Below are 25,000 nucleotides of genomic sequence, written 5' to 3'. Positions count from 1 at the left end.
TTTTTTAGCCAATCTCAATCGTTACTCGAAAGGGGGGTGCTAAATCTATTCATTACTGTATTTCAGGTCCACGCCATAGTTCAGAACAGAAAGCTTCTGAACATGTGTTGCCAAAAAGTAAAAGTAAGTTGATACCCAACGAATTAATCAAGGGGCAAGAAACGGGGAGACTGAGGGCCCGTTCTGGCACGAGCGTTTTTATCATTGGTTTTTAGGCAAGACGCATGTACAGTTGATCAACATTGTTGAAAATATTGTTGTAACAATTGGCTTAACGGTGTGAAAACTTGCAAATATTCAACGCAGTCTATAGGCAACTATTGCGTTATCTGTTCGCCGTCAAAGAAAGAAGAAAACGATCAATTTGGGTAGAGTCATGGAAAGCAACAAGAGACGAAGAGGGAGCACTTTTAACAGTGCTTGGGGTAGCCTCGCCGCTTGCTTTGGTTCTGTTTTTTTTTTTCCATTCAGTTATTAGCATCTCTTCTTCTTAAACTTCCCATGTGTATATTCTACGGACTTCCTAGTTTCCTTCATGTTTCCGCCATTGTGGTATGGCGAAAAACACAGAAACTAGTTTTCCCTGAGGGGACCCCTGCAAAATCGCAGTGAAATATGCAGGTTCAAAACACCCACGATATCGTGGCGACCTGGATTTCAAAAGTCGCATTAAAATCGCGAGCAGTTTACTCGAGTGATTTTGCGTCAGGATAAAATTGCCGTAAAAATCGCATCCAAAATTAAAGTAACATTCGCTCGTCTTAACAGGCCGTAAAGCTGCTCATGGGTTAAGCTCACGGGTGATTTTTTGTACTATCCCCAGTCTTTATCTATCTGGCCGTTACATTCAAGATGGCGACTAAACGAACTGAGCGATCGAGCTCGACAAACACACGGGAATATAGGGGTCTATGAACAGTCTATCCTTTGACCGGTATAGTTTGATTGAGCGAACCCCCGCCTGAATTGCATACAAAAGCCCACTGTGTACGTTTCCTTTCCACGAAAGACACTTTTTCCGGTATTTTCTTCGAGTCGGTTTTGTCAATTCTCAGCTGGTTCTGTAAGATCTCAAATAAGCGCCCCGTCCCCGATGGACTTGGTTTGAACCCTCGGCTGCATGGTGTTTGTTTGGGCCCTGAAAAAAAAAATATGGTGCATTGTGTCTTTTCTTAAGATAATCTATAGAAGTCTCGTGCCTCAAAACTGATTCGCGTTGTTATATCTGCGCGTTACTATCAGTTCAGAAAACTTATTCGTTTTAAAAATATACTAATCAGTTATGTGCTTCCGTTTTCAGGACAGACCGTAGTGAAACACCCGTGGACAAACGAAGAGAAGAGAGTGGTCCTAGATCATCTAGGGCGTTTCATATCTTCGGGTGTGGTGCCAGGAAAAGGGCCATGCGAGAAATGCATTAAAAGGAGCCAAGGGGCCCTGAGCAGTCGTTCATGGACTGCGGTGAAGTTTTTCGTGAAGAACGAGTTGGAAAGACGAAAACGGCGGGTCAAAAAATAATCAGCTCGCTCTACAGGCAAACAAACAATCGTGCAAGAATTTCATTCTTTTGAGATCAGATAAAATGGAAAGCAAACCAAAATGAATTTTTCATCGACATTTGAATACAACGGATCCAAAACAAAAAGAAAAACAAACAAGCAAAAAAAAAAAGGTTAAGGTGGCTCAAAACAGTTTCCAGCACTTCAATTTTGATGGGTCGTTATTTCCACTCTTTATCACTTGATAATACAATCAGCATGGTATCAAAAAACTGCGCCCTCGTGAACTATCACGCGATAGAAATCTCGACCTCATAATCTAATTGTTTATTAGAGTGCAGTGGCTGTCCGGTCGTCCACGAAATGCGACGTTTCTATCGCTTTTCTGAAGTTTTTGAAGAAAGCTGTAAATGGATAATTAAATTCCTGAAAAGACTAAAAGAAGTATATTAACGATTTCTTGACTTCAAAAACTTGAAATTATTGATAAAACGGGTGCACGCGCGTGAACAATTGCAAATTCAATACGTGCGATTTTGTTAAAGCGTAAAGTTCACGAGTGCTTGGGGAAAAAATTGGAAACCGTTATTTGCGTTAATTTCAGTTAGAATTCTACTAAAACAATTAGATTATTCGCTATCGATTTCTAAAAGGCGATAGTTGATTCGGTCTTCGGCCTCATTAACTATCACCTCATAGAAATCTCGATCTCATAACCTAATTGCTGATTAGTCGTCACGAGCTAGCAAAGAAACATTTTTAGCGCCTACGCATGAGACCCTGTGCGCGCTGCAGTCACCCCAGCGCTCGGGGAACTCCCCATAAGACATGAGAACTAGTCTCTTATCGTTCTACAATAGGCCTTCCGGTCTCATGGTACGCAAATAATTATGCTAGGACGCAAGTTACACAGTGGGACTTTCAAAACAAAGAAAAAGAGGGCTGGAATGGTACGAGTTCCGTTGTTCCTTTGTGTTCCTGTTCCCACTGTGTAACTTGCGTCCCAGCATATTTAATTCCGTACCATGTGAACGGATCGTGCAAAGGGCGTATTTTATAAGACCTGAATTTTTTCAATTTAGTTTATATTTCTCTACGATTACCTCGACCGCATTTATGTATAATCACACCTTTGATTTTACAAATGATTCAACAATTACATTTAATTTCTTTCGTTCGTGTTTTCAATTGGGAGTTGATTGTGCGTGTTACTCGGTCAGATGGTAACCTTGGCAGTGTATTACATGTATTTTTATTTTTTGGGCCTGTCAAGCAAGTCAGACACCAGGCTAACTGTTTGGCAGACATAATTGCATCCAGCCTCGTTCCCAGAGACCGTGGGAACCAAGTTGAATTGCATCTACAGTCAGACCTTTTATTAAGCGGGCCATTCTCTCTTAAACGGGTGCGATCACCATTTAGGCTTTATAATTAGCTAGCTAATTTTATTGCATTTCAACGATAAATCTTTATGAAGCGCCCACTTGACTACTTCTCGAGGGCGACAACTTAATAGAGGTTTGACTTGTACTGGTTTTGTATGTACTGTTAACTATAGGCTTTTTTTGTCAAGCTAGGCTGTTACGTTGCTGAAGCATTTTTAGTCAGTGACAACAAACATTTTAATATTTTTATCATGCCTGACTACAATTACGGTATTTTTAAAATACTTTGTATTTTAAAAAGGCACTTGCCTCGATATAAAAGTAGACATTATAGACAAAGATAAGTCATTTATGTCGCGGCATGTTGCCTGCTTGATAATCCGTTGGGGCTGCGTAGTCCAGGTACAGTGGGTGTCATTAAATATAACCAGTGAGGTTAGAAGGCGGTGCCAGTCTCCGATATAAGCAAGCTATTTTTGAGCTATTTTTCTCTCTTCCCCGTCTCCTTCCCCTTTTTGCCGACCAACGGATTATTATCATAATGGCGGATTTTTGTCGCCCCAATTTTATTCAATAACTGAATCTGTTTCAGTAGTTTCAAATTTTAGCAACACCTCTTACACATTTCATTGATATTGATGTCATTAAACGTGCCACAAGGGTAGCCAGATTTATCCAACACAGTTGTCCGTTTACTGGGTTTCGCAACACCGTTGCGTAATACTTGGCCATTATATCTCAAGAGGGCACTGGCGTCAATATGAATTTTTGTTTCCTTTTTTTTCGCGGGACCGGAAAACCAATAGTAGGCTGCAAGGGAACATGGCGGAAATCTAAAATCCCCTTCATGTCTGTGTGGCTCACGAGGCCTCCACAATGTTCTTCCAAGCAATCCTGAGCTGATCTTCCCACATTTACCCTCGTCTCCACCTAGAGGAAGGATAAATCGCGGAATCGTGGAATCACGGAAACAAAATTGCTTCCGAAACTGATTGACTGTCGCTGTTCTACAGTAGTGGATGGAGATGCTTCACAATCCTCACGGAGCTCTTTTAATGTGACGTCATTAGCGTCACTCATTCTAAGGTCTATCTCTGAACCCTTGTTTGCTCTACCACAGTTCCTGCGCATTTTGGGAAGACATTAAAGGGGCTGTGAACAGGTACCGGCTAGAGTGACTGCTGAAGAAGAAGACGTGCGTCATATAGAATTACACGTAAATTGAAGGTCTGGTCCTTGTAACGTAGGTGTATAAACATAATACCGGGATAGTTTGTAAAGCCGGCTATTAGGCTCTTGCAACAAATCCTGTAGTTAATTTGACAAAATAAGGCAACACTTTGGATTTTCTATGGGGAACGTGTTGTATGACCGGTCGGTCTCTGCAACGTCTGTGTAGAACCGACCAAAGAGGTTGGTTTTTTTGGTGCTCGTAAACCAGGGTGTGTATGTCACCAAATTTTAGGAATGGTGTTGTCCTCGATATCATAGTAAAATTTGAATGGTTAGTGTGTAGTGTACAAGCAGACCAAAGATTGACCCAGTAGCATAAGTATTTTAGTTGGTTCCCGTAACGTCGGTTCAGGGCCCGGTCCCCATAAAACACCTAAGGTTGGTATGTGTGTGTGTGTGTGTGTGTATGTAGGTAGGTAGGTAGGTAGGTAGGTAGGTAGGTAGGTAGGTAGGTAGGTAGGTATGTATGTACCAAATCAGACGAAAGACAACCTGTAAAACAGCATGCCGGAAAAATGATGGAAAACCTGAACACAAAGGTGACTGGAACTCAGTCCAAGTTATTTCACAGCAGCAGTAAAAAGTAGGGAAAATCTTTGCTTGATGCTTGTTTCTTGTCGTTACCCTGGTCGGAAATTTTAATTTCAAGCTATTTATAAAAATAGCTTGATCACAAATAAAGACGAAAACAATGCAAGTATAGAGATACCTATTTTTTTCCGATCTTCTTAGTTTTTCTGTCGATTCTAATAGAGATTTACCATTAACTCTGCCTTTTTAGAGGTAAACAAGGCTTGCTTATGCAATATGTGTTTTGCGTTGTGTCTATTAAAAAACTTGTCCGGATCGCAGCGATGGATTTCGAGCTGTGTTTTTCCCCCATTCTCCTCCGCCGTTGGTCGGCTCAAAGCTCCCGGCTGTGTCCCTTCTTCACCCTCACTTCTTGGGTAGCTGCAATTACAATCAGTCAACGCTGTAAAAAAAGAAAAAGCAAAGAAATGTCTTGAGGAACGGTATCTATTGTGACAGGGTTTTTCTATACTTGGGTTCTTCGAATATTCAGCAATTATTGAATGAGGCTGAGTAAGATATGTTGAAGAATTCTGCAGATGGTCTGAGATCTGGAGAATTATTTATATTCTGCAAAAGCTGAATTCAATATTTGCTTTGTTATTTATTCAAAACATTTCCCCGTTCTTAAAGGAATTTCGTTCTCCGGCGCCCTTTGTTTTTCTGTTACCCTGGTGCCAGAGGCCCGTTATTCAAATAAATGGGAGAATATAATCCTAATGAATGAAAACTCTGCAGTTTGAGGCACCCTGAGACGGGCCTCTGGCCACACGAACCGGGAACCTCATTTCCATGTGAGAAATCGGTTCAGGAATTGAACCGCGTCGTTGATTGGTTCGACAAAAACAACAACAACTGTGATTGGATAGGTAGAACCGCAGCTTCCCGTGGGACTCAAAATTGTTTCGCGGAAATCGAAGATTACGCGAACAAAACAACTATCGCTAAACACCAACTTTCCGGGACCGATTTCCGAGTTCAAAATAAGGGACTGGTCAAAAAGTATCGGGGTGGGCCGGAGCAGAGAGGGGAGGGATCATCAGTTTTTGAACCCTTGGTAAGGGGTGGGTCATTCAATTTTCAGCTACCCCTTAGGGGTGGGTCAGCCTGTTTTTTTTATGGGGATTAGCACACATTTGACAACAAAGGTGACTCCTTTCAAAAAATTAAAGCAAGTGACACACTCAAACTCACTGGCAGCCATGGACAGCTGTTTCTGCCTTATTAAGCCTCATCGGCGTGGCATAGCCGACAGGTAGAAATAGGACTAAAAGCCCTATGCACAAGTCTTGCAACACGCAAGAAGATGAATCACTGCATATAAAATATGTTGCCATCAACAGAATGTTTCGCAGCATTACTATCTTTTATCTCAGGGTTCACCCCTTTATTAAAGCCACAGCTCCACATTATGCGCAAGGCACTTGGCAGACCGTGGGTTGGTGTTTAAGTAGTGTGCCACTTGCTCTTATTGTTTGTTAACTCCTTTCAGTTGCATTAAAGGACAAAACCTTTTTTAACCGTATTTGAAAAAGTACACTTGGCTAGTGTACAAGAGAGATGACAGTTTATGTATTGTAAAATCTGTACAAAAGCTAACGGATTGAGCAAGGGGTTGCAGGGCAGAAATATTTAAAATACTGTACTCGGTTGACATAATGGTATTCAAGGAACACCAAATGGCCAACGTGTGTTTACATGATTAAAAATATAACACAAACAGTGGTGATATATTCTAATCAAGCTACAAAAGTTGAAGACCGAATAGTTGCTATGATATTGTGTTTAGTACGTAGTACATGCTGTTTGTCCCCAAGGGTACGGAACACATGCACAGAGATCTGGGAGTTGTCTGGCTATATTACAGCCACTTTTGTAGATGGATCACTGCTCTACGTGCCTTGAGGCCTAGTATGAAAAGCTAAAAGTCAAGTCTTCCTAAAGTTAACTGTCATGACTTAGAGTTGCAAGGGTAATGTCAAACAATATTATTTTGCATGATTTTGTATTATTGTTAGGAAATAAATCTGAAACGTAGGCAACACCACAATTTCATCCAGGAAAGGTGATTTTGTCGGATTATGCAACCAAAAATGTCATGTCTTATGGGGGGGGGGGGGGGGGGGGTCATGTGATTTTCAACCTTCATTTAGGGGTGGGCCACTCAGTTTTGTGCCAAATGGAAGGGGTGGGTCATGTATTTTCTAACCACCACATTTTGAAATGCTCCGACCCACCCCCCCCCCCCCCGTTCTTTTTGACCAGCCCCTAAGTTTTAATAAATGATATAATTTTGCTAATATTTGAATGCTGGAGTTAATTCTATAAATTGTGCACTAAAAATCAGGTTACTGGTCTTCAACTATGACAACTATGTTTATTATTAGCGTTATTACATCACTTCCGTTACTGCTTGACGAATTAAGCGCATGCTCCGCCTATTGGTGTACTTGTATAAGCAGTCGTACTAGGATCTTAAAGGCTTTGTCATCAGAGATCAAATCTCACCGACGCTTTTATCTGTCTGCCTGATCTTGTTATGGCATTTCTGTGTTCTACAATCTCCTCTGATTCTGTTTCATGATAGTCACTGTCCGAGTCACTTTCAAATTCATCCATTTGGAAAGGTTCAGGCTCAGTGGCGATGAGGACTTGGGGAGTTTTCTCGTTACTGACAAAAGTGACAATCGTACAGCCAGATGTCACGGTAGACAGGAGTACTGATTCATTAGAATGTGAAGCGGTTGAACTTTTCGCGCAGCTATCCATGTTCCAGTTTTTGCCTTCTGGTATACAGCTTCGCTTCGAACAGTTCTCTGCCTCGCTGGTCTGCAGTGTTCTGCCCATTCTTTCATATGGTGATTTCCGCCTCTTTTGGAATACTTTCTGCTGGTAACGAGGTCATAAGTTTAGCGGCAGCGAGTGGCATAGTAGTTTGAGGCACAGGGTAGTACGACGCAGGATGTGTAAACTAACTGGCTTTCCACTTTGTTATCCGTTTAAGTGACTCCTTTGAGATAGTTTTAAAGTCCTGCATAGCATACTGAAATGTGTCACAGCATGCAGCCTGGGTTTCCTACTACTAGATAGTAGTAAGGAGAGTAGACTCCAATCGATGTGCTTCGCAATTTCTCGATTTATAGTGTTGATGTTTTCTAAGAGACGGCTAACTCCTCTCAAAAGAAGCTAAACAGACTGCTGCGTCTTCTGTGGCACTGTGCCCTGAGGACCATTTGTTGTTGCCTTTTCTTTCAGATTGTTGTACTTTTTGACTTTGGAAACTGTTGCTTTGAGATAACTGTTTATTTAATTCGCCTTTTGCACCATTTGCTGTGGCGTGATGTGCTGGGCAATAGTTCCCTTGCAGGTTATTCCGAAGCTATCATATAAAAGACCTAGGTGCTTCAGGAAATGTGTTGTGCCCGACAGCTCAGTTATTAGCTTCAAGTTCCCTGTTGCCGCGTCCGTCACAAATATTGTTTCCTCTATACAGTGCAGATTCCGTGCGGTTGAACAAAAGTGCAACTTTTTGTTGTCTCATCTTCATTTCCTTTTTGATCACTCCCCACTAGAACGGTTACTACCTTTTCGACTGATTCATAGACTCATAAGCTCCAGAATCAGTAAAGGCCAAAATGTTTTTGAAGGATGTAACACGTTTAATTTCTGAGCAAGAATTGGTCTCGTTATTTAAAAGAACATCAACCGGTCCACCCGCTAAATGAAAGGAATATAGACCACCAACAATTCTCGGGCCCTTTGCAGAAGCGACTGAAATAAACTAACCGGCCAGAAAAAGCCAGCGATTCTATAGCGGCTACATCTGCTGGGTAGTCAACCAATTAAATAGACTTTCCGCGAATAGTAACTCCTTCCTTTTTTTCAAAGTAACTTGAAAAATCGCTCTTTTCTCATCATCTGCGCATACTAAAACTTCGTCGCTAGCAACGCAAAGGGCGGCAGGGTTGCCTAAAAGTGGCTCAATTTAAACACGGTCGGGATGAAGTTATCATTCGTACGATCTGCTCAAAGCCGTTAGTTGTGCAACGCGCTGACGCTAGCCGGGTTTACTCTAGACTAACAAGCACAAATGTTTTTCTGTGATATGGTAAAACGATCATTCATTTATTAACAGCATAACTTGACCCCATTTAAGTCAATCGGTCTCGGTCATTTAAGGATTGATATCCGAGAAATTTGACGGCTAATTTTTGACTCTCTCATTTGACGGTTGACGGTAAAAATATTCCGTTTTTTACAGTTGACGGTTATTTTTTTTTGCCATTTGACGGTTGACGGTTAACCCCATTGAGACCCTCTATATAGAGCCACCTTAAAAATGCAACGTACTCGGTTTGCATTGCATTACATGTATTTCGTTGCCTGTCGTCGGTCACGCGTGCGTAGACATGAATTCAGGTTTTCGGTCAAATTTTCCAGTTTTGGGGGGAGCAACACACCTACAATCAGCATAATGGGTAGAGGCCCAACTACAGCAATTCCCCCGAAACACTTTTGTGTCAACGGCGGTTTTGGCGCCATTTCAGCATCCTAACCATGCAGAGCTCATATATACATTATCTAGCTCCAGCAGTTTGCCAGCTCAATCTTCCCCACCTGCAGCATCACCAGAGTCCGCTGATGTTGAAGATTCTAGTGAGGCCAGTCACGGAAAGCGGGAAAATTATTATCTTTTTTTATGCAAGGAATGGCGCGCCGGATTAAGTGACAAGACCTAGGTTTACTTTACCATGTCACTGTTGGTTGTCTCTGTAAATGCGACCCTAAACTGGAATGTCCAAGGCTGCTTTTCCTTTGGGGTGATCCGGATCCGATCAATGATCCAAGATCTGTCTGGATCATGGTACATTAAAGGAACCGGTGAATCAGCTCTGGTCATAGATTCACCAGTCCCAATGATGCACCATGATCCAGACAGATCTTGGATCACTGATCTAGATCTGGATCACCCCAAAGGAACGCAGCGTAATATTGTAGGTAAACAAGAGTTTCCGATTACAAATAACGCAACCACGGCATGCAAAGAATGTGAAAATCTCTTAGAACCCAGGTACTAAGCCAACTTTGAATCACGCAATCTCTATTGTTTGCAATCTTTTAAATTGTTTCCGGGTGATGTTTTCTCGCAAAACGTTGTTGCTAAATATTACGTAAAGTTTTGGTGAGTGCAAAAGAGTTAAACGAGTGCGTTTTTAAGTTGTTTTTTTTATTTATTTTAAAACTTCTTTTTGTTTTTAAAGCTGCTTTAAAAATTACTATTTTTTAGATGGCGTGATCGACAACGGGCTAGTTTTCTTGCTTTTACTTATTAAGATGACTTAACTTGACCTTTTGACTGCGTTCAGGGAATGCCTAAGAAAATAGCAACCACTTTTAAAAAGAGTATCGGTTAGCAAGCGATGTTCAAAAGCGATGAAAAATCAACAAGCTTGGAGAAAGTCGCTGCGCAGACTTCGCCGCACTACACAGGAGTGACCGGCTTTGTTTGCTCCATAGAAATACATAACCAACCTCGTGTTCAATAGGAAGGAGGGAGGGAAAATTAAACGATAACTTTACCACAAGTAATACCTACGTTGCTTAGACGAACTCAAAATGGACTCTGAAAAGTTGTCCGAGCTTTTACATGGAGACGTTCGTCTGCTGGTAAGCCAGTAGCTGCAGTAGAAAAGGCTGTACTACCGAACAGCGTACCCTAGAACATGTAACATCTGAAATATGAATAGTGCTTTAATGCTTTTGCACCAATGCTATGGTTCGTTATATATAAAGTACTGAAGGTAACAAAGCTACAATGTTTTAGGTTTAGCTTCAATGAAGCTTACAGTTTGCTGACCTTTGGAATACAACTGGTCAATACCTCAAAGAAAGCGATGCCGCCATGAACGGCTCATTGAGAACGTAGGTCGCGCACCATTAACTATATTTTACTTGCATGACTGTAAAATCTCATTTATCAGGGCCAGTTCAGCAGTTTCAACTCTTTATTTTCGTCGTTAAGTAGCGGCAGTGGAAACAGGATTAAATTCTACGCTTTCAACACAAGTTTTCGATTCCAAAAGGTCGAAGAATTCTCTACGGGGTGGGTAGACCAGACACGAGAAAGCTGCGGAAATCGAGCCTAAGAATTTTCCGTACTTCCGTAAATTGTTCCGGTTAAGCAATGGTCGCCTTGTGTCAATCATCACTTTTCGCGTTTTCTCTCACGCTTTAATGATCAAAGTATAATCTTGGGAACTATTCTATTTACCAGGTGTACATTACCAAGGCAAACTTCGATGCAAATGTTTACCGGATCCAATGTATGCTTCGTTTGGGAACACAATTAATAATTTGCTGTGAATAAGTTGTATGATCTTAAACTTGACCAATAGATTTTGAACATCCATGGATTTAATTTTCGTTATAAATCGTGAAAGACATTTTATTAGTTTCTAAACCCCACGTCTAAGCTGCTGGCTTGACATAGATACTACCTGGTTTGAGGGCAAAAAGGTCTCGACACAGAAAAATTCAAAGTTTCTATGTTATGAATGAGTTAAATATTTCGACATTAGTGTTGCAGGACGTTTAATGTGGTACTATCATCAAATTTTATTCAATTATTATTTTTAATAAATTTTAATCAATTATTATTCAGCAGTGAAAACTATGTGTATGCTAAACAGTTAAAAGGAACACAGGGATCCCAGGTGTGGCCTGTGCTCTGACTAGTGAAACTAGAATTAAAAAGTAGTGTACATTAAAAAGTAAGGTTAAGATATGTAAATATACATATACATATATAATAAACTAAACAAATTTACGCTAAAATAAGCTAAATGTCCAAAGTTCTAGAGCAGGAGCCAAGCCGAAGCACGGGTAAGATAAGGCCTAACGTGTAGCAACCTTAAAAGTGCGTGCAATGTTCAGTGTGACGGATAGGCATTCCCTTTGCATCTTCTTGAGGACGTCTCTGTGACGCCTCCCACTAGCTCCTGATTATTATTATTATTATTATTATTATTATTATTATTATTATTATTATTATTATTATTATTATTATTTATTAACGAATGTTTTATGCCCTCGTTTGATTGGCATTTCTTTTTCTTATCGAAGATGTTTATGTACATATGTTTTAATTTTTTTATGATTATTTCTAGCGTATAATCGATAAAAAAATTGTTATTATTATTATTATTATTATTATTATTGTTATTTTTATTATTATTGATGTCTTAAAACTCTAGTTTGAAATTGCTTTTAACCAATACATACTTGGAAGGACATTGTTATTTTTATTATTATTGCAAGACCCTTAGTCTTCTGTTTATTGTGAGTATTTTAGCGAATATATAGTTCGAGATCTTGATGGAATCGGGTTTTTTAACTAAAAGTAGTAGTAGTACTGTAAATTGTAAATTTAAGAACTTCTCAATAAAGGTATTATGTCTAATTAAGAAAAATATTATTATTATCAGTAGTATAGGAGTTGGAGGTATGAGATCATTTTTGCAAAAATGATCTCATGCCAGTCCAACTCCATACTACTTTACATTTGACGGTTCCATATTTTTGATCTCGTATTGTCGCTCTCATATTCTTGGAAATCTATATGTTTTATATTTCTGCGAATCCATGCCGTGGCGAGGTAGAATGGATCCAACGCAAAATTTATTTTGGAACTATATGTTTTTAAAAAACCTAAAATAATATCTCATATAATAGTATAATGAGTTGCAAAGAACTGCATAAAGAACTTGTCAATATGGAAGAAGTGGTCTGTCCATTTTGCAATAAACAGATATCAAAGCATACTAAAAAAAACAGAACAATGTTGCAATCAACCAGAAATAGTGAATGATAACAATATGCTAGTTTGTAAAAAATGTGGGTCAGTTAATGGCTATAAACCACTTATAGAATTTGTTGATTTTCACTCAAATAAGCATAGATTTCATCGTAAAAGTGTTTACCAAAGAAAATATCATATAGAAAACATAATGAATAATATAGCTGTAAAAAATGGTTTTCAGATAACCGTGAAAAATAGAGATAAGATATTGAGAATTTTTGGTGAAATTGGTAAGGTCGTAAAATCTGTGAATATAGACAGAAAGCGTATGATTAACATAAATTTCATTTTGAAACAAATATTTAAAATGCTTGATCTTCCTTTTGAAAAGGTCAAGACGAGTAAATCCAAAAAGACACTTCAATCATATGAACAATATTGGAAGGACATAAAGACACTGATAATCGATGAAATAAACACAATAGTTAAGGAATGAATTTGTCATTGTATTTAGCGTAGAACTTATCAACACTAGGACAAACATCAGTCACAAAATCATCTACATTTTTTAATTCTGTGTGAAACGATGGTTGAAAATCACCGCTTCTCAACATGTCTTTTATTGAATTCAATAGATGTTGATAACTTTGGTATGCGTATGTGCAATTTTGTATTTTAAGATCCAGTGATTGGAAATCCATGTAAGACTTGATTAACAAAGCACAAGTGCTTATTGCTACTAGGGCTATACCGCCAGTTACAACAGCACTAATAATTCCACCAGTACCAGTTATGACAGAAATAGTATTACCAATAAGTTTGAATTTTTTGAAGCGTTTAACAGCCTGTTTGTAAGCCCAACACTTTCTATGGTATGCCTTATAATAGCTCTTTAGTTCGTCAACCTGATCTTCAGTCAGTGAATCTGAAATATGGTTCCAGCTAAATATTCTCTTTTTTCGATCTGCCATATATATAGTTTAGATTGTTAATCGTTTACACATACAATACAATATGCCTGAAATCTGACCGCGAAATTGAGATCTTTTAATCGCTCTGGTTGTGTGTTTTATTGGAATGCAATATGTATAGCCTCTCCCAAGCTCATGATGATCATAAAACCGTCCAAAAGCGTCATGAAGAATGCTATGACTGGTTAATATATTACTCCAACCAAACGTTTTTTCAAGAAACCAAGTTAGACAGCCATTACCTGGACCTAATAATCCTAATTCATTATCATTCAGTTCAAGAATTTTGTTTATTGTAATTTTTCTATCAAAATAAAAGTAGTGCAAGTATTGATAAACGAGTGCTGATTTTAATATTTTGTCATCAATGTATGGATGTTTTTCTTTTGCTTTCTGAAAATTATATTCAACATATTTTACAGTTTCTTTTATCATTTATAATGGTTTATATTGTTTTAATGAATATATTTGATCAGAATATTCAGCTCTTCATTTGGTACATCTTTGTTTATTAGTTTGACTCTAAAATGGCCGTTTTGAATAGTCATATTTGTATTGAAAGTCTGCATTTGTGTAGTTTGACTCGATGTGAAAAAATCGGATAATGACAGGTTAGACCCATAATAAATTCGAATGTTCAGTGTTTTATTATTTGATTTATAAGAATTATATAAAATTTGAATTTGTTTGATTATGGACCCACTTGGAATCAAAATTTTTTTACTGCCATTTATAGTGAACGTTTTGTCTTGTGCATTAGTGTTGAGATCTCCATGTAAATAATGTGGTGTTTTTAAAATGTCATTTCCATTCATATTAATTGGTATATGCATTTGAAATTCATTATTTACAACCTCATGAGCTTTTTCATAATCATAGATGGTGAAATCTAGATCGTTTTTTGCTTCACCTTTTATTCCATATATCAGAACGAATATCGGTAAAAGCGTGGGGCTGTCATTGTCATAATTGCTCTTGAAATTTACATATAATCGTCTTTGAATAGATGGAGAAGTGCCGTCAGGAGTTATGTTCAAGATTGATCTGATGTATTTGTATTCTGAATTTACTTTGATTGTAGATCCGGTGACATTCAAGTTCAAAGCCTCGTATCCCAAAATGGTTGAACCGAATGCATAATCATAGAAAGGCGTTTTTTGAAAATAAAATTCAAGACAAACTGTGTATTTGTCGGATTTGTCGTTTTTATACATTTTAAAAAGGTTGAAATCGAATCTACCTTTGTATTCACTTAAACCATTGTTTGCCTTTTCAATCTTCATAGAAAATGCCTTTTTGTTTGTTTTATGAGGCATGTCGAAGTCGATCAAATTGGTATCCTGGATTCCATAATCGTCTGTGAATTCGCCATCATCCATTGCATACTTGAGAACATTCTTTCGATTGTCATGAGTCGATATGTGACTCTCTGATATTTTTTTGTCTGTGTATTTTTTACTATTGGTGATCATGGTTGAAAAAGCATCATTTACTTACTTCAAAGTCATAGCATCTTGATTATGTGTTGCGTTTTTGAGATTTTTTATTTGTAAATTGTTCATGTCAAGACTGCCGGTCATGTGGATTGAACCATCTCGTAAAACGACTTGATTTACATTTTGTTTTTTTCCAACCTCAAAATCTACATATGCTTTGTTAGTCACATCTCTAGTATCAGTTGGTTGTCCGCAATCGACTATTTTATTCAGAGACATATTCAAATTTCCAACCATATCCTGTGAACCATCTTGTAGAACAACTTGATTAACATTTGGTTTGGCAGCTAGCTCAGTATCAATATAACCCTTATTTACTATGTCAGTCGATTGTGAACCATTGCCCACTTTAGTTATTTTGTTATCACCAAAGTCGAAATCCGAAGTTACGGAAATACTACCATCCCTTTTCAAATAATCAGACAGCTCTGTTTTATCAGCTTTTTGAGACAACTCTGTTTTATCAGCCTTTTGAGTCATAAAATTATCGATGTAAAATTTTGTTGCAGCATCTTTATGATGTATTGGTCCTTTTAAACCAGTAATTCTTTGATCTTTCATGTCGATAGGATTTTGTGCTTCTATGTACCCATCATCAACATTAAGATTGTAATAAAAGTTATGTAGATGTAAACTGCTGACAGCATCGCTAAACCCGTGCCGAGCAGGGGCTATATTTTCAACACGTCTGTTATCCATATTGAGGGCTCCAGTCATTGTATTGCTTCCATCCAATTTTAAAGTCTTTAAAACCTCTATGTCAACATAATTCTTAGTGCTTGCATCATTATTTGATTGTGGTGAAGCAACATTTCTCAGTTTTTTATTTTGAATATCATAATCACCGTCATCTGTTAGTTTAAAACCAACACCTGGCAATCCTTTTACTATTTCAATGACTTTTTCATGTGAAAATGTGTCTTCAGGTAATCTACCATTTGAGTAACTCATATATAATTGAGTTATATAATTGATTCATATTTCTTCATCAAAATTCTTCTTCACTTGTTTCTTTGGTTTGTCAATATATAAACCAAAAGGGTCTCTAGTTGCTTTCTTGTATAATTTTTTTGAGACATTGTTTTCACGACATATGAGACTTTTTTCATTAGTACTCGGAAAATCATAAATGGCAAAATGTGAGCAATTTAATCTAATATCTTTCGGTGTTTTGTAATAGCTCTGACTCAGATATATCACACTGCAGTTTTTATGTCTACCTCGGATAAAATAGTCGATCAATGGTTTCTGGTTTTTATCACATACAAAATCGTCGAATATTACAATTTTCTGATTTCCACTACCAAGATCATTTACAGGAATAATTTGATCATTGCGTGCTTCAATAACATCATAACCAGCTTCATCACTAATTGGTTCGAAATCATCCATGAGATTCTGATACTTTGACTGCTCTAAGTTTTTTGCATAAAGGTATATTTTATCAAAGTACAACAAATTGTAAATCATATGCATCAAAAGATTCGTTTTTCCTCCTCCTGAAGGCGAACAAATTAACATGCGGAAGCATCGATCAGGCATAAAATCATATAATTGTTTAAAATTGGATGTGACTTTATCGTCAGTATCATAATTTGGTATTTTCATTTTTATATTATATGGGTATATTGTTTCAATAACATGGTGTATAACACGGTGTTCAACATGGTGTTCAACACGGTGTTCAACATGGTGTTCAACACGGTGTAAAACGCTATTTTTTATATATAATTTCCATTTTATGTAACGTAATAATATAACAAAAATGAGTTTACTTAAGTGGAAAGAACTCGCAAAGAGTAAATCTGAATTAGGGGATAAGATCAATTATGTCCGTAATGCAATTAAAAAGCATGATATTGGTCAGCAGACCAGTCAACAGGGATTTTCAAAAGTATTCAAACCAATTACAAGTAAATTAGATGATGTTATTGATAGTAATCAGGTTTTAAGGTTGCCAAGGAAAAAACGACCACTGAAGAATGGAGAAGTTCCTGATTACGGCATTGATATAGAGGATGAAGTTGAGGACATGGGTTTAGATGATCTATTTGAACAACCTGTTTTGCCACAGCAAGAAAAACAACTGGTGCCAAAACCACCAACATATGAAGAAGCTTTACAAGATGTTCTTGAAGGAAAAAAAGAGATGTTGATCCTAAGTACTTTCCTGAAGAACCAGAATTACCACCAGAATATGATGATGACGAGGAGATAGATTATGGATTAGATGATGAAGATATGGATAATGAGATATTAGGTGATCTTGGTATACAAAATTATGATTCTGTTGAAAAGGTAATAAATCAACAAGAAATGACTGAACAAAAAAACAAAAAATATCTCAAAAAGATTGTCACAGCAGCTAAAACAAAAAGAAATCAATTAAAAGGTTATAAGGCCAATATAAGTAAACGATTCAACAGTGGTTCAATTTCTGAAGCTATAAAACAACAGGAATACAAAAGAATAGACAACGCAAGAGCAGCTTTGAGCACATACATAGATCATTATGAAAATAAAATGGAAACAATGAAAGGTTCTGGTATGAAAAAACAAAAAGGTGGCAATGTGATATTTTTCAACAAACCAAAAGAACTCATAAAAAAATTGGATTTGATCATTGGTGAGATATTGGCTGGTAATACAAGCATTGACATGCGAAATATGGGTGTTTCTATATTGGGCACATTATTGAAAATGTCGTCAATTAACAAATCACAATATGGTAAATTATACAAACAATATTTCAAAATTTAATGTAGCTTTATTATATAATGGAACGAGAGATAGTTTTGTCATCTTACAGTGTAAAAAATCAAGGGGATAATAAACCAGAAGATTTTACAACGAATTTTGCCAGACCTATAAGTCTGGACAATAATAATCAATATGTTATTGGTCTCAACAGAGTCATCAACATGTCATTCACTTGGTTCAATGTCAATGCTGGATACAAAAATCAATTGATCAAATACAGTTCAGATAATGGTTCAACTTTTAAAAACATTACCTTTCCAGCTGGGGTATGGAATTATACAGACTTTAATACATATATTAAAAATCTAACAAAAACTGGTGAAACGTATCCGATAACTCTTGAATTCGATGACACAATATTTAGGGTCACGGTTACATTAGCTGAAAATTACCAACTTGATTTAAGAGCAAGTGATTTTAATGACCTAATAGGTTTTGACAAAAAGATATTAGCAAGTGGAACGCATATTGGATCCAGAGTGCCAAATCTCAGTCAAGACACAGACATACTCAATGTTCATTGCGATTTGGTAAACGAAAGTTTAGTTGACGGTGAAGACACAGACATCATTTATTCATTCTCAACCAGTGTACTAAAACCAAGTTACTCCTTCACCCTCGAACCACAACGAGTTACATTTAATCCTGTGAACAAAACTACAATTTCATCAATCAGAATCAGGATAACCGATGGAAAAAGAAGATTACTGGATCTAAATGGAGCGGATACGGCTTTTTCACTAATTCTGAAAAGTATCTAATATAACAGTATAATGAAACCGTATGAATTTAAGAGGTTTTACCATCCAAAACTTGGTAAATTTGTATTTCAACACAAAGGGTCTGGGCTTATTATCGACAATATTTTTAAACCGTTAAAGAGTGTGGCATCATCTGTTTTCAAGAAATTTGCTAAGCCAATAGCGAAGAAGGCATTAGAATCAGGGGTCTCCCATGCAGGTGATAAAATTGGAAAGGCAATGGCAGAAAAGTCAGGAGACCTAATAATGAAAAATTGGCAAATTTGAGAAAAGGAGCTACAACACAAAAAGAAATTGTTCCATCCTCTCCCATTAAACAGCAAGAAGAAAGCGCTGACATGATACTAAATAGATTGATATCAGGATCTGGAAGAAGGCGTAGATCTTTCAAATAAATAACATGACAGCAAAATTATATAATACAATAGTATAAATGGCTTTTAGAACAAGTGAATTATTGCAAAGAAATGAGTTAGTGCGATTTCAACTTGATGATGTAATCCGAGCCCCAGGTAACGGTCAACACCAAGAAAAGAATGGTTACAGATTCACCATCAACGACCAAAGTTCTTTCTATGATTGGTACAATGCTTATTTCGAGGTTCAATTCCAGTTACAAAAAACAGCAGATGGATCCGGTTACGCAGCAGCCGATAGAATAACGGTGATAAACGGATCTCATTCATTGATTTCACATATGATGATTAAAAGTGCTGGGAAAATTGTTTATGATACTGACAATCTACATAAGGTCACTTTTGTGAAGAATCTGTTGGAATATTCTGATGATTACAGCAGATCAGTCGGTAAAAACAGTTTTTGGTATTTAGACACAAATGATACGACAGCCAATACTAATTTAGGATATGAATCTAGAAGAGTGCTTACACAAGCTGTTAATAATGATGGAACAGGAGGATCAAAAGATGTGAATTTGATCATACCTCTCAATCGTTACAGTTTTTTTGAAGAGTTGCAGGATAAAATGTTGATTCCTATGCAGTTACAATTCAATTTGAATCTCCAGAACGACAATGAACTCATCAATATGGCAGCAGGAGTAGATGCCGGCAGAGTAGTTTTGAACAGATTTCTTTTATGGGTTCCAAAATTAACACCAAAAGACAGTATGTACGACAAATTTGTAAGCTCTTTCATGAAAGAACACAAATGGACATATCAGCGTGAACTATATGCAGTGTCAGCACCTGCTAGAGTCAGTGGTTTTTTTCAGATTTCTTCCAGTATTGACAATGCCAAAGCAATTTTTGTTTATCTACAACGGGCTAAAACCAGAGTTGCAACACAAAATCCATATCTACTTGATACCTTCAAACTAAATGCAGCGGACGCAAACAGTTATTTAACAACATGCAGACTCGAATATGGCAATGGTGTTTTCTACCCAGAAACAGAATATGACAGTGAAAGCAAAGTGAGAATATTCAATGATCTGATGTCTTATGCAATGCGAAAAAAATGATTACAACACCGGAACCCAGTTGAATCTTGCCAATTATAACAGCCTGTATCCACTAATCTATTTCGATCTGTCATATCAGGCAGAGAAAGTAACAAGAGACCCTAAACAGTTGATTTTCAGGTATAAAATAATGTGCCAATAGTGCAGCAGATTTCAATGTCCATGCAGTTGTATTGTACGAAGAGTCGGTTGTTATTGACAAGGTGGGTAATGAATTGGTGATAGTTTAAAGCCCACAACTGAAATAGTAATATGAAATCAAGTAAATGACACATATTTATTTGTAACTGGAATTATATAACATATATTATATGACTAAACTTCATGAAATCAACGTAAGACTTTCAGATAATCAAAAAAAGAATCTGAGTAATGCTTACCATAAAAGGGAAACAATTGTTCTAAGACTGACAAATGATTCTCTTAATGGAAACGACACTCTTTATGTTCCAGCAATGGTGAAAAAAAACGATTGCAAAAAAAATCGACAATTGAACAAAGGAATGGACATTAAGCTTGCTAAGACCAATATCAGAAAACAAGTAGGCGGAAGTCTTTTGAGCACCGTACTGTCACTTGGTATGAGAGCTCTTCCAGCTATTGGTAAAACCCTTGGGTTGAGAGTGCTCTTGGTGGTTTAGCAGAAGCCGGAGCTAAAAAATTGATAGGATCCGGTCAAAAAGGCGGTGCTTTTCCATTACCCATGATGATACCTTTCGAGGCGATCAATCAACTAATGCCATATCTGAACATGTTCACTACAAAACAGCAAAGAGACATCATCAATGCAGCTCAAACAGGTTCTGGTGTGTGCATATAACACCTACTAAAACACAATCAGGTGGATTTTTAGGCACTCTGTTGGCTAGCATTGGAATACCTTTGGCTTTGAATCTTGTCAAAAAGCTAACGGGAAGAGGAGCACCGAGGGTAGGTAGACCACCTTCGTCGAAAAAGGATGGTACAGGAGCACCTAGAATGGGAATGCCCCCTCCATTTTACAGTTATCCGCCATATGTGACTGGTTATGGTGAAAAAAAAAAACATCCTCAACCAAAAAAAAAAAGGAAAAAGGCCTATTGGGAAAAACAGTCCATTCAATGGCATACCCATTTTGGGGGCAAAAACCAAAATTTCACAAAAAACATACCTATGTCCAACCACGATCTAATGAAATGGTGCAAATATTTGAATATACCGATCAATGATGTACTGTCAAGAGATGAAAATGTTCCACATAACCATAAACAGGCGTTATTTATCTACAATCTAGAACCAGCTTATATGAGCGGAAGTCATTGGGTATCCACTTATGTTAAGGATAATGTAATAAATTATTTTGATTCGTTTGGCATGCCCCCATTTCAAGAGATTGTAAATCATGCCAAAAAGAAAAATTTAACTCTATTGCACCAAAACAATCAGATACAAAACATACAAACAACAACTTGTGGGTATTTCTGTTTATACTTTCTAAATGAAATGAATAAGGGTAATTCGTATTATGATTTATTACAAGTATTCGACATAAATGATACAATGAAAAATGAGAGATTTATCGAATATTATTTTAGAAATATCTAACTTATATATATTATGAAATCATATTGTGTTAAACAAAAGAAAGTGACTGAATGTACTGAGCCTTCAGGTTACAAAACAGCCAAAAATGGTAGACTAATGTTCTTTTGCACTTGTGCTGAATGCGGCATTAAAAAGACCAAATTTGTTAAAAAACAGGGAAACTAAACAGCCTGTCAGAGATGGCAGGCAAAGGGATCATGTCAGATTTAGGTAATACAGCAGCAGAATTATTTTTAACTAAAGGAGTACCTTATCTTGGCAAAAAAGCCGTTGAAATGGGTAGATATTATGGTTCCGAATTAATGAGAGACCCAAAACTGCAGAAAAAAGCAATTGATTATGGTTTGAGAAAAATGAATCCTCTACTTCATAAAGTTGGATCTGAAGCTCTCGATCAATTGTCGACGAAAATATGACCAAAGAAAAAATACACAACAAACAGAAAAGATCTCGATGGCGGTGCTGTTGACATTCACAAAGCTATTGGTAAATTACCAAAACCAAAAAGAGGATGGACACTACCTGGGCATCATTACACAGGACCTTATAATGATTTGGAAAATCAACTGAAGTATGACCCAAAAACTGGTCAAATATTGGAATATATGATACGCCCACTGGAAAAACTGATGCGATCGCAATGCAACACGATGTTGATTATTCCGTCTGCAAGGATGATAGGAAATGTAATAATAAAGCAGATAGAAAAATGGTTCAAGCTTTAGACAACATACCGTATAATGAAACACAATGGGGGCATTGGTTGGCAAGAAATGTTATCAATACAAAGCAGAAACTTGGTCTTGGTATTCCAAAAAAACGGAAAAAGCCGTCGAGTAAAGAAAACTGGCAAGAAAAATTAGCAGATGAATTACATGCATCCATAAGACGCAACTTTACTCGGCGGCGTGTAATCGTAAATCATATTGATGAAATATGGGCAAGTGATCTAGTTGAAATGCAACAGTTTAGCAAATGGAATAAAGGTTATCGGTATCTTCTTATGGTTATTGATGTTTTCAGCAAATACGGTTGGATTATACCATTAAAGGATAAAAAATGTGAATCAGTTACTGAAGCATTTAAAACCATCTTCGGAGATAGAAAACCACAATATATATGGGTTGATAAAGGTAAAGAGTTCTATAACAAACATTTGAAAGACTTGTTGGAGAAAAATAGGATACATAAATGTACTCCACTGAAAATGAGGAAAAATCTAGTATAGTTGAAAGGTGGAATCGAACAATTAAATCCAAAATGTGGAAACAGTTCACTGTTCAAGGTAATACAATGTATCTCGATATGCTACCCAAACTAGTGAAACAGTACAACAACACAAAACATTCAAGCATAAAGATGACACCCGTTGAAGCATCTAACAAGAGGAATGAAGGTATAGTTTACTTCAATCTATATGGTGATACAGAAATATTGAAACAAAAACCAAAATTCAAGGTCGGTGACCAGGTTCGAATATCCAAGTATAAACGGAATGTGTTCGACAAGGGTTATACACCAAATTGGACAGAAGAAGTGTTTACAGTTGATAAGATCCAATACACTAATCCAATAACATACAAACTAAAAGATCTCAGAGGTGAAGATATTCAAGGGAGTTTTTATGAACCTGAATTATTAAAAGCAAAGCAGGATATTTTCCGTATTGACAAAGTGATTCGGAGGGACTATAAAAAGAAACAAGCTCCTCCGTCTGAATGGTTACAAGAAATAGAACAATTAAACAGACCAGTACCAGCACCAAGAACCAAAAAACCAGTGCCAGCACCTAGATCCAAAAAACCAGTGCCAGCACCAAGAACTAAGATTGAGCAAACAGCAAAAGCATTGAAAGGTTACACAAAGTCTTTCAACTAAATATCAAAAACAGCAAAGACCCACTATTGCAACTGCAAAATACAAGAAAGGCTGTTGCCATTCACATTGGAAAAATATTAAAATCAATGACAGGTCTGAAGTTTGTTGAAACATTGAGGGTCACATTTGAAAAACAACTAGGGCGAGAAGAAAAAATTATGAAAACAGCGTATTTCAACAGTCAACCACAAACAATAACAAATGACACACAAATTGAACTAGCTTTATCTTTGTCAAAACAAGTCATACTAAACAAGATTGCAGTTTGGATTTCAGAGGGATCTGGTTGGACTATTCAATCTGTTGAAAATCATTATATCAATGTGGTAAAATACGATCCAATGAAAGGATCTTCTTACATCAAATTACCAAATGAACTCAAACACAGTGCAAAAGGATTGATCAACATGAAAAATGAGGATAATGAATGCTTCAGGTGGTGCCACATAAGACATCTTAATCCTCAAGACAAATACCCACAGAGAATCAAAAAATCAGACAAAGCATTCATTGAAAATTTGAATTATTCAGGAATTGAATTTCCAGTGACTACCAAACAGTACAACAAAATAGAAAAGCAGAATGAAATTAACATCAATGTTTTCGGTTATGAAGAAAAACAAAAATATCCCATTTATGTATCAAAAGAAAAGTATGAAGATTGTATGAATCTGCTTCTTATAACAGAAAATGAAAACAAGCATTATGTATTAATCAAAGATTTCAACAAATACATGTATGATATAACAAAGCATAAAGAGAGAAAACATTTTTGCATGTATTGTCTTCAGCATTTCACTTCTGAAAGAGTGTTGAATAATCATAAAGAAAACTGTATCCAATTAAATGGAGTACAAGCAATTAAAATGCCAACAAAAGATGACAACATACTAAAATTCAATAATGCCCACAAACAAATACCAGTTCCATTTGTAATATATGCAGATTTTGAAGCCATAACTGAAAAAATTCATGGATGTCAACCCAATGATGACAAATCATACACAGAGGCTTATCAGAGACACATAGACTGTGGTTATGGATATAAGGTTGTGTGTTGTTATGATGATAAATACACAAAACCAGTACAAATTTATAGAGGTGAAAAAGCTGTTTACAAATTTATGGAAGCCATGCTGGATGAAGTCAAATACTGCAAGAAGATTATGAAAAAATATTTCAATAAACCATTGAGAATGACTGAAGATGATGAAAAAGAATTTCAAAAAGCTGATGAATGTCATATCTGCAATAAAAAATACAATGAAAATGATGTGAGAGTTAGAGACCATTGCCATATTACAGGTAAATACAGAGGATCAGCTCACCAAGATTGCAATCTTAACTTTCGAATAACTGAGAAAATACCAGTCATGTTTCACAATCTCCGTGGGTATGACAGTCATTTTATAATGCAAGAGATCGGTGAAATAGTCAAAGAGCATCAATATACAAATAAGAAAGGTGAAAAGTGTCAAATGAACATCAATGCAATTCCAAACAATATGGAAAAGTATATGGCTTTCATGTTGGGTAATCACTTAACCTTTCTTGATAGTTTCCAATTCATGAGCTCTAGTTT

At 36.8% G+C, this 25,000-nt stretch overlaps 3 protein-coding genes across 3 annotated transcripts in view; 2 read left to right on the top strand and 1 right to left on the bottom strand.

Annotated features, from left to right (window-relative positions):
• Positions 1 to 1,518, top strand: part of LOC138030939 (uncharacterized) — a 6,650-nt gene extending 5,132 nt beyond the window's left edge. The window contains exons 7-8 of the mRNA XM_068878794.1: positions 67 to 123; positions 1,301 to 1,518. Coding sequence (XP_068734895.1) covers positions 67 to 123; positions 1,301 to 1,518 — 275 coding nt within the window. The remainder of the gene's footprint in view (positions 1 to 66; positions 124 to 1,300) is intronic.
• A 3,237-nt stretch (positions 1,519 to 4,755) lies between these two features.
• The window catches only part of LOC138030980 (uncharacterized), a 24,419-nt gene continuing 4,174 nt past the window's right edge, over positions 4,756 to 25,000 (bottom strand). The window contains exon 4 of the mRNA XM_068878840.1: positions 4,756 to 5,090. Coding sequence (XP_068734941.1) covers positions 4,864 to 5,090 — 227 coding nt within the window. The 3' untranslated portion in view covers positions 4,756 to 4,863. The remainder of the gene's footprint in view (positions 5,091 to 25,000) is intronic.
• Positions 24,987 to 25,000, top strand: part of LOC138029584 (uncharacterized) — an 891-nt gene continuing 877 nt past the window's right edge. Inside the window, exon 1 of the mRNA XM_068877289.1 lies at positions 24,987 to 25,000. This exon is cut by the window's right edge and continues 877 nt beyond it. Coding sequence (XP_068733390.1) covers positions 24,987 to 25,000 — 14 coding nt within the window.

Source organism: Montipora capricornis, chromosome 13, assembly GCF_036669925.1.
Source record: "Montipora capricornis isolate CH-2021 chromosome 13, ASM3666992v2, whole genome shotgun sequence".
NCBI classification, from domain to species: domain Eukaryota; kingdom Metazoa; phylum Cnidaria; class Anthozoa; order Scleractinia; family Acroporidae; genus Montipora; species Montipora capricornis.
The sequence above is the reverse complement of the archived record's forward strand: the minus strand, read 5'-3'. Positions and strand labels throughout refer to the sequence as shown.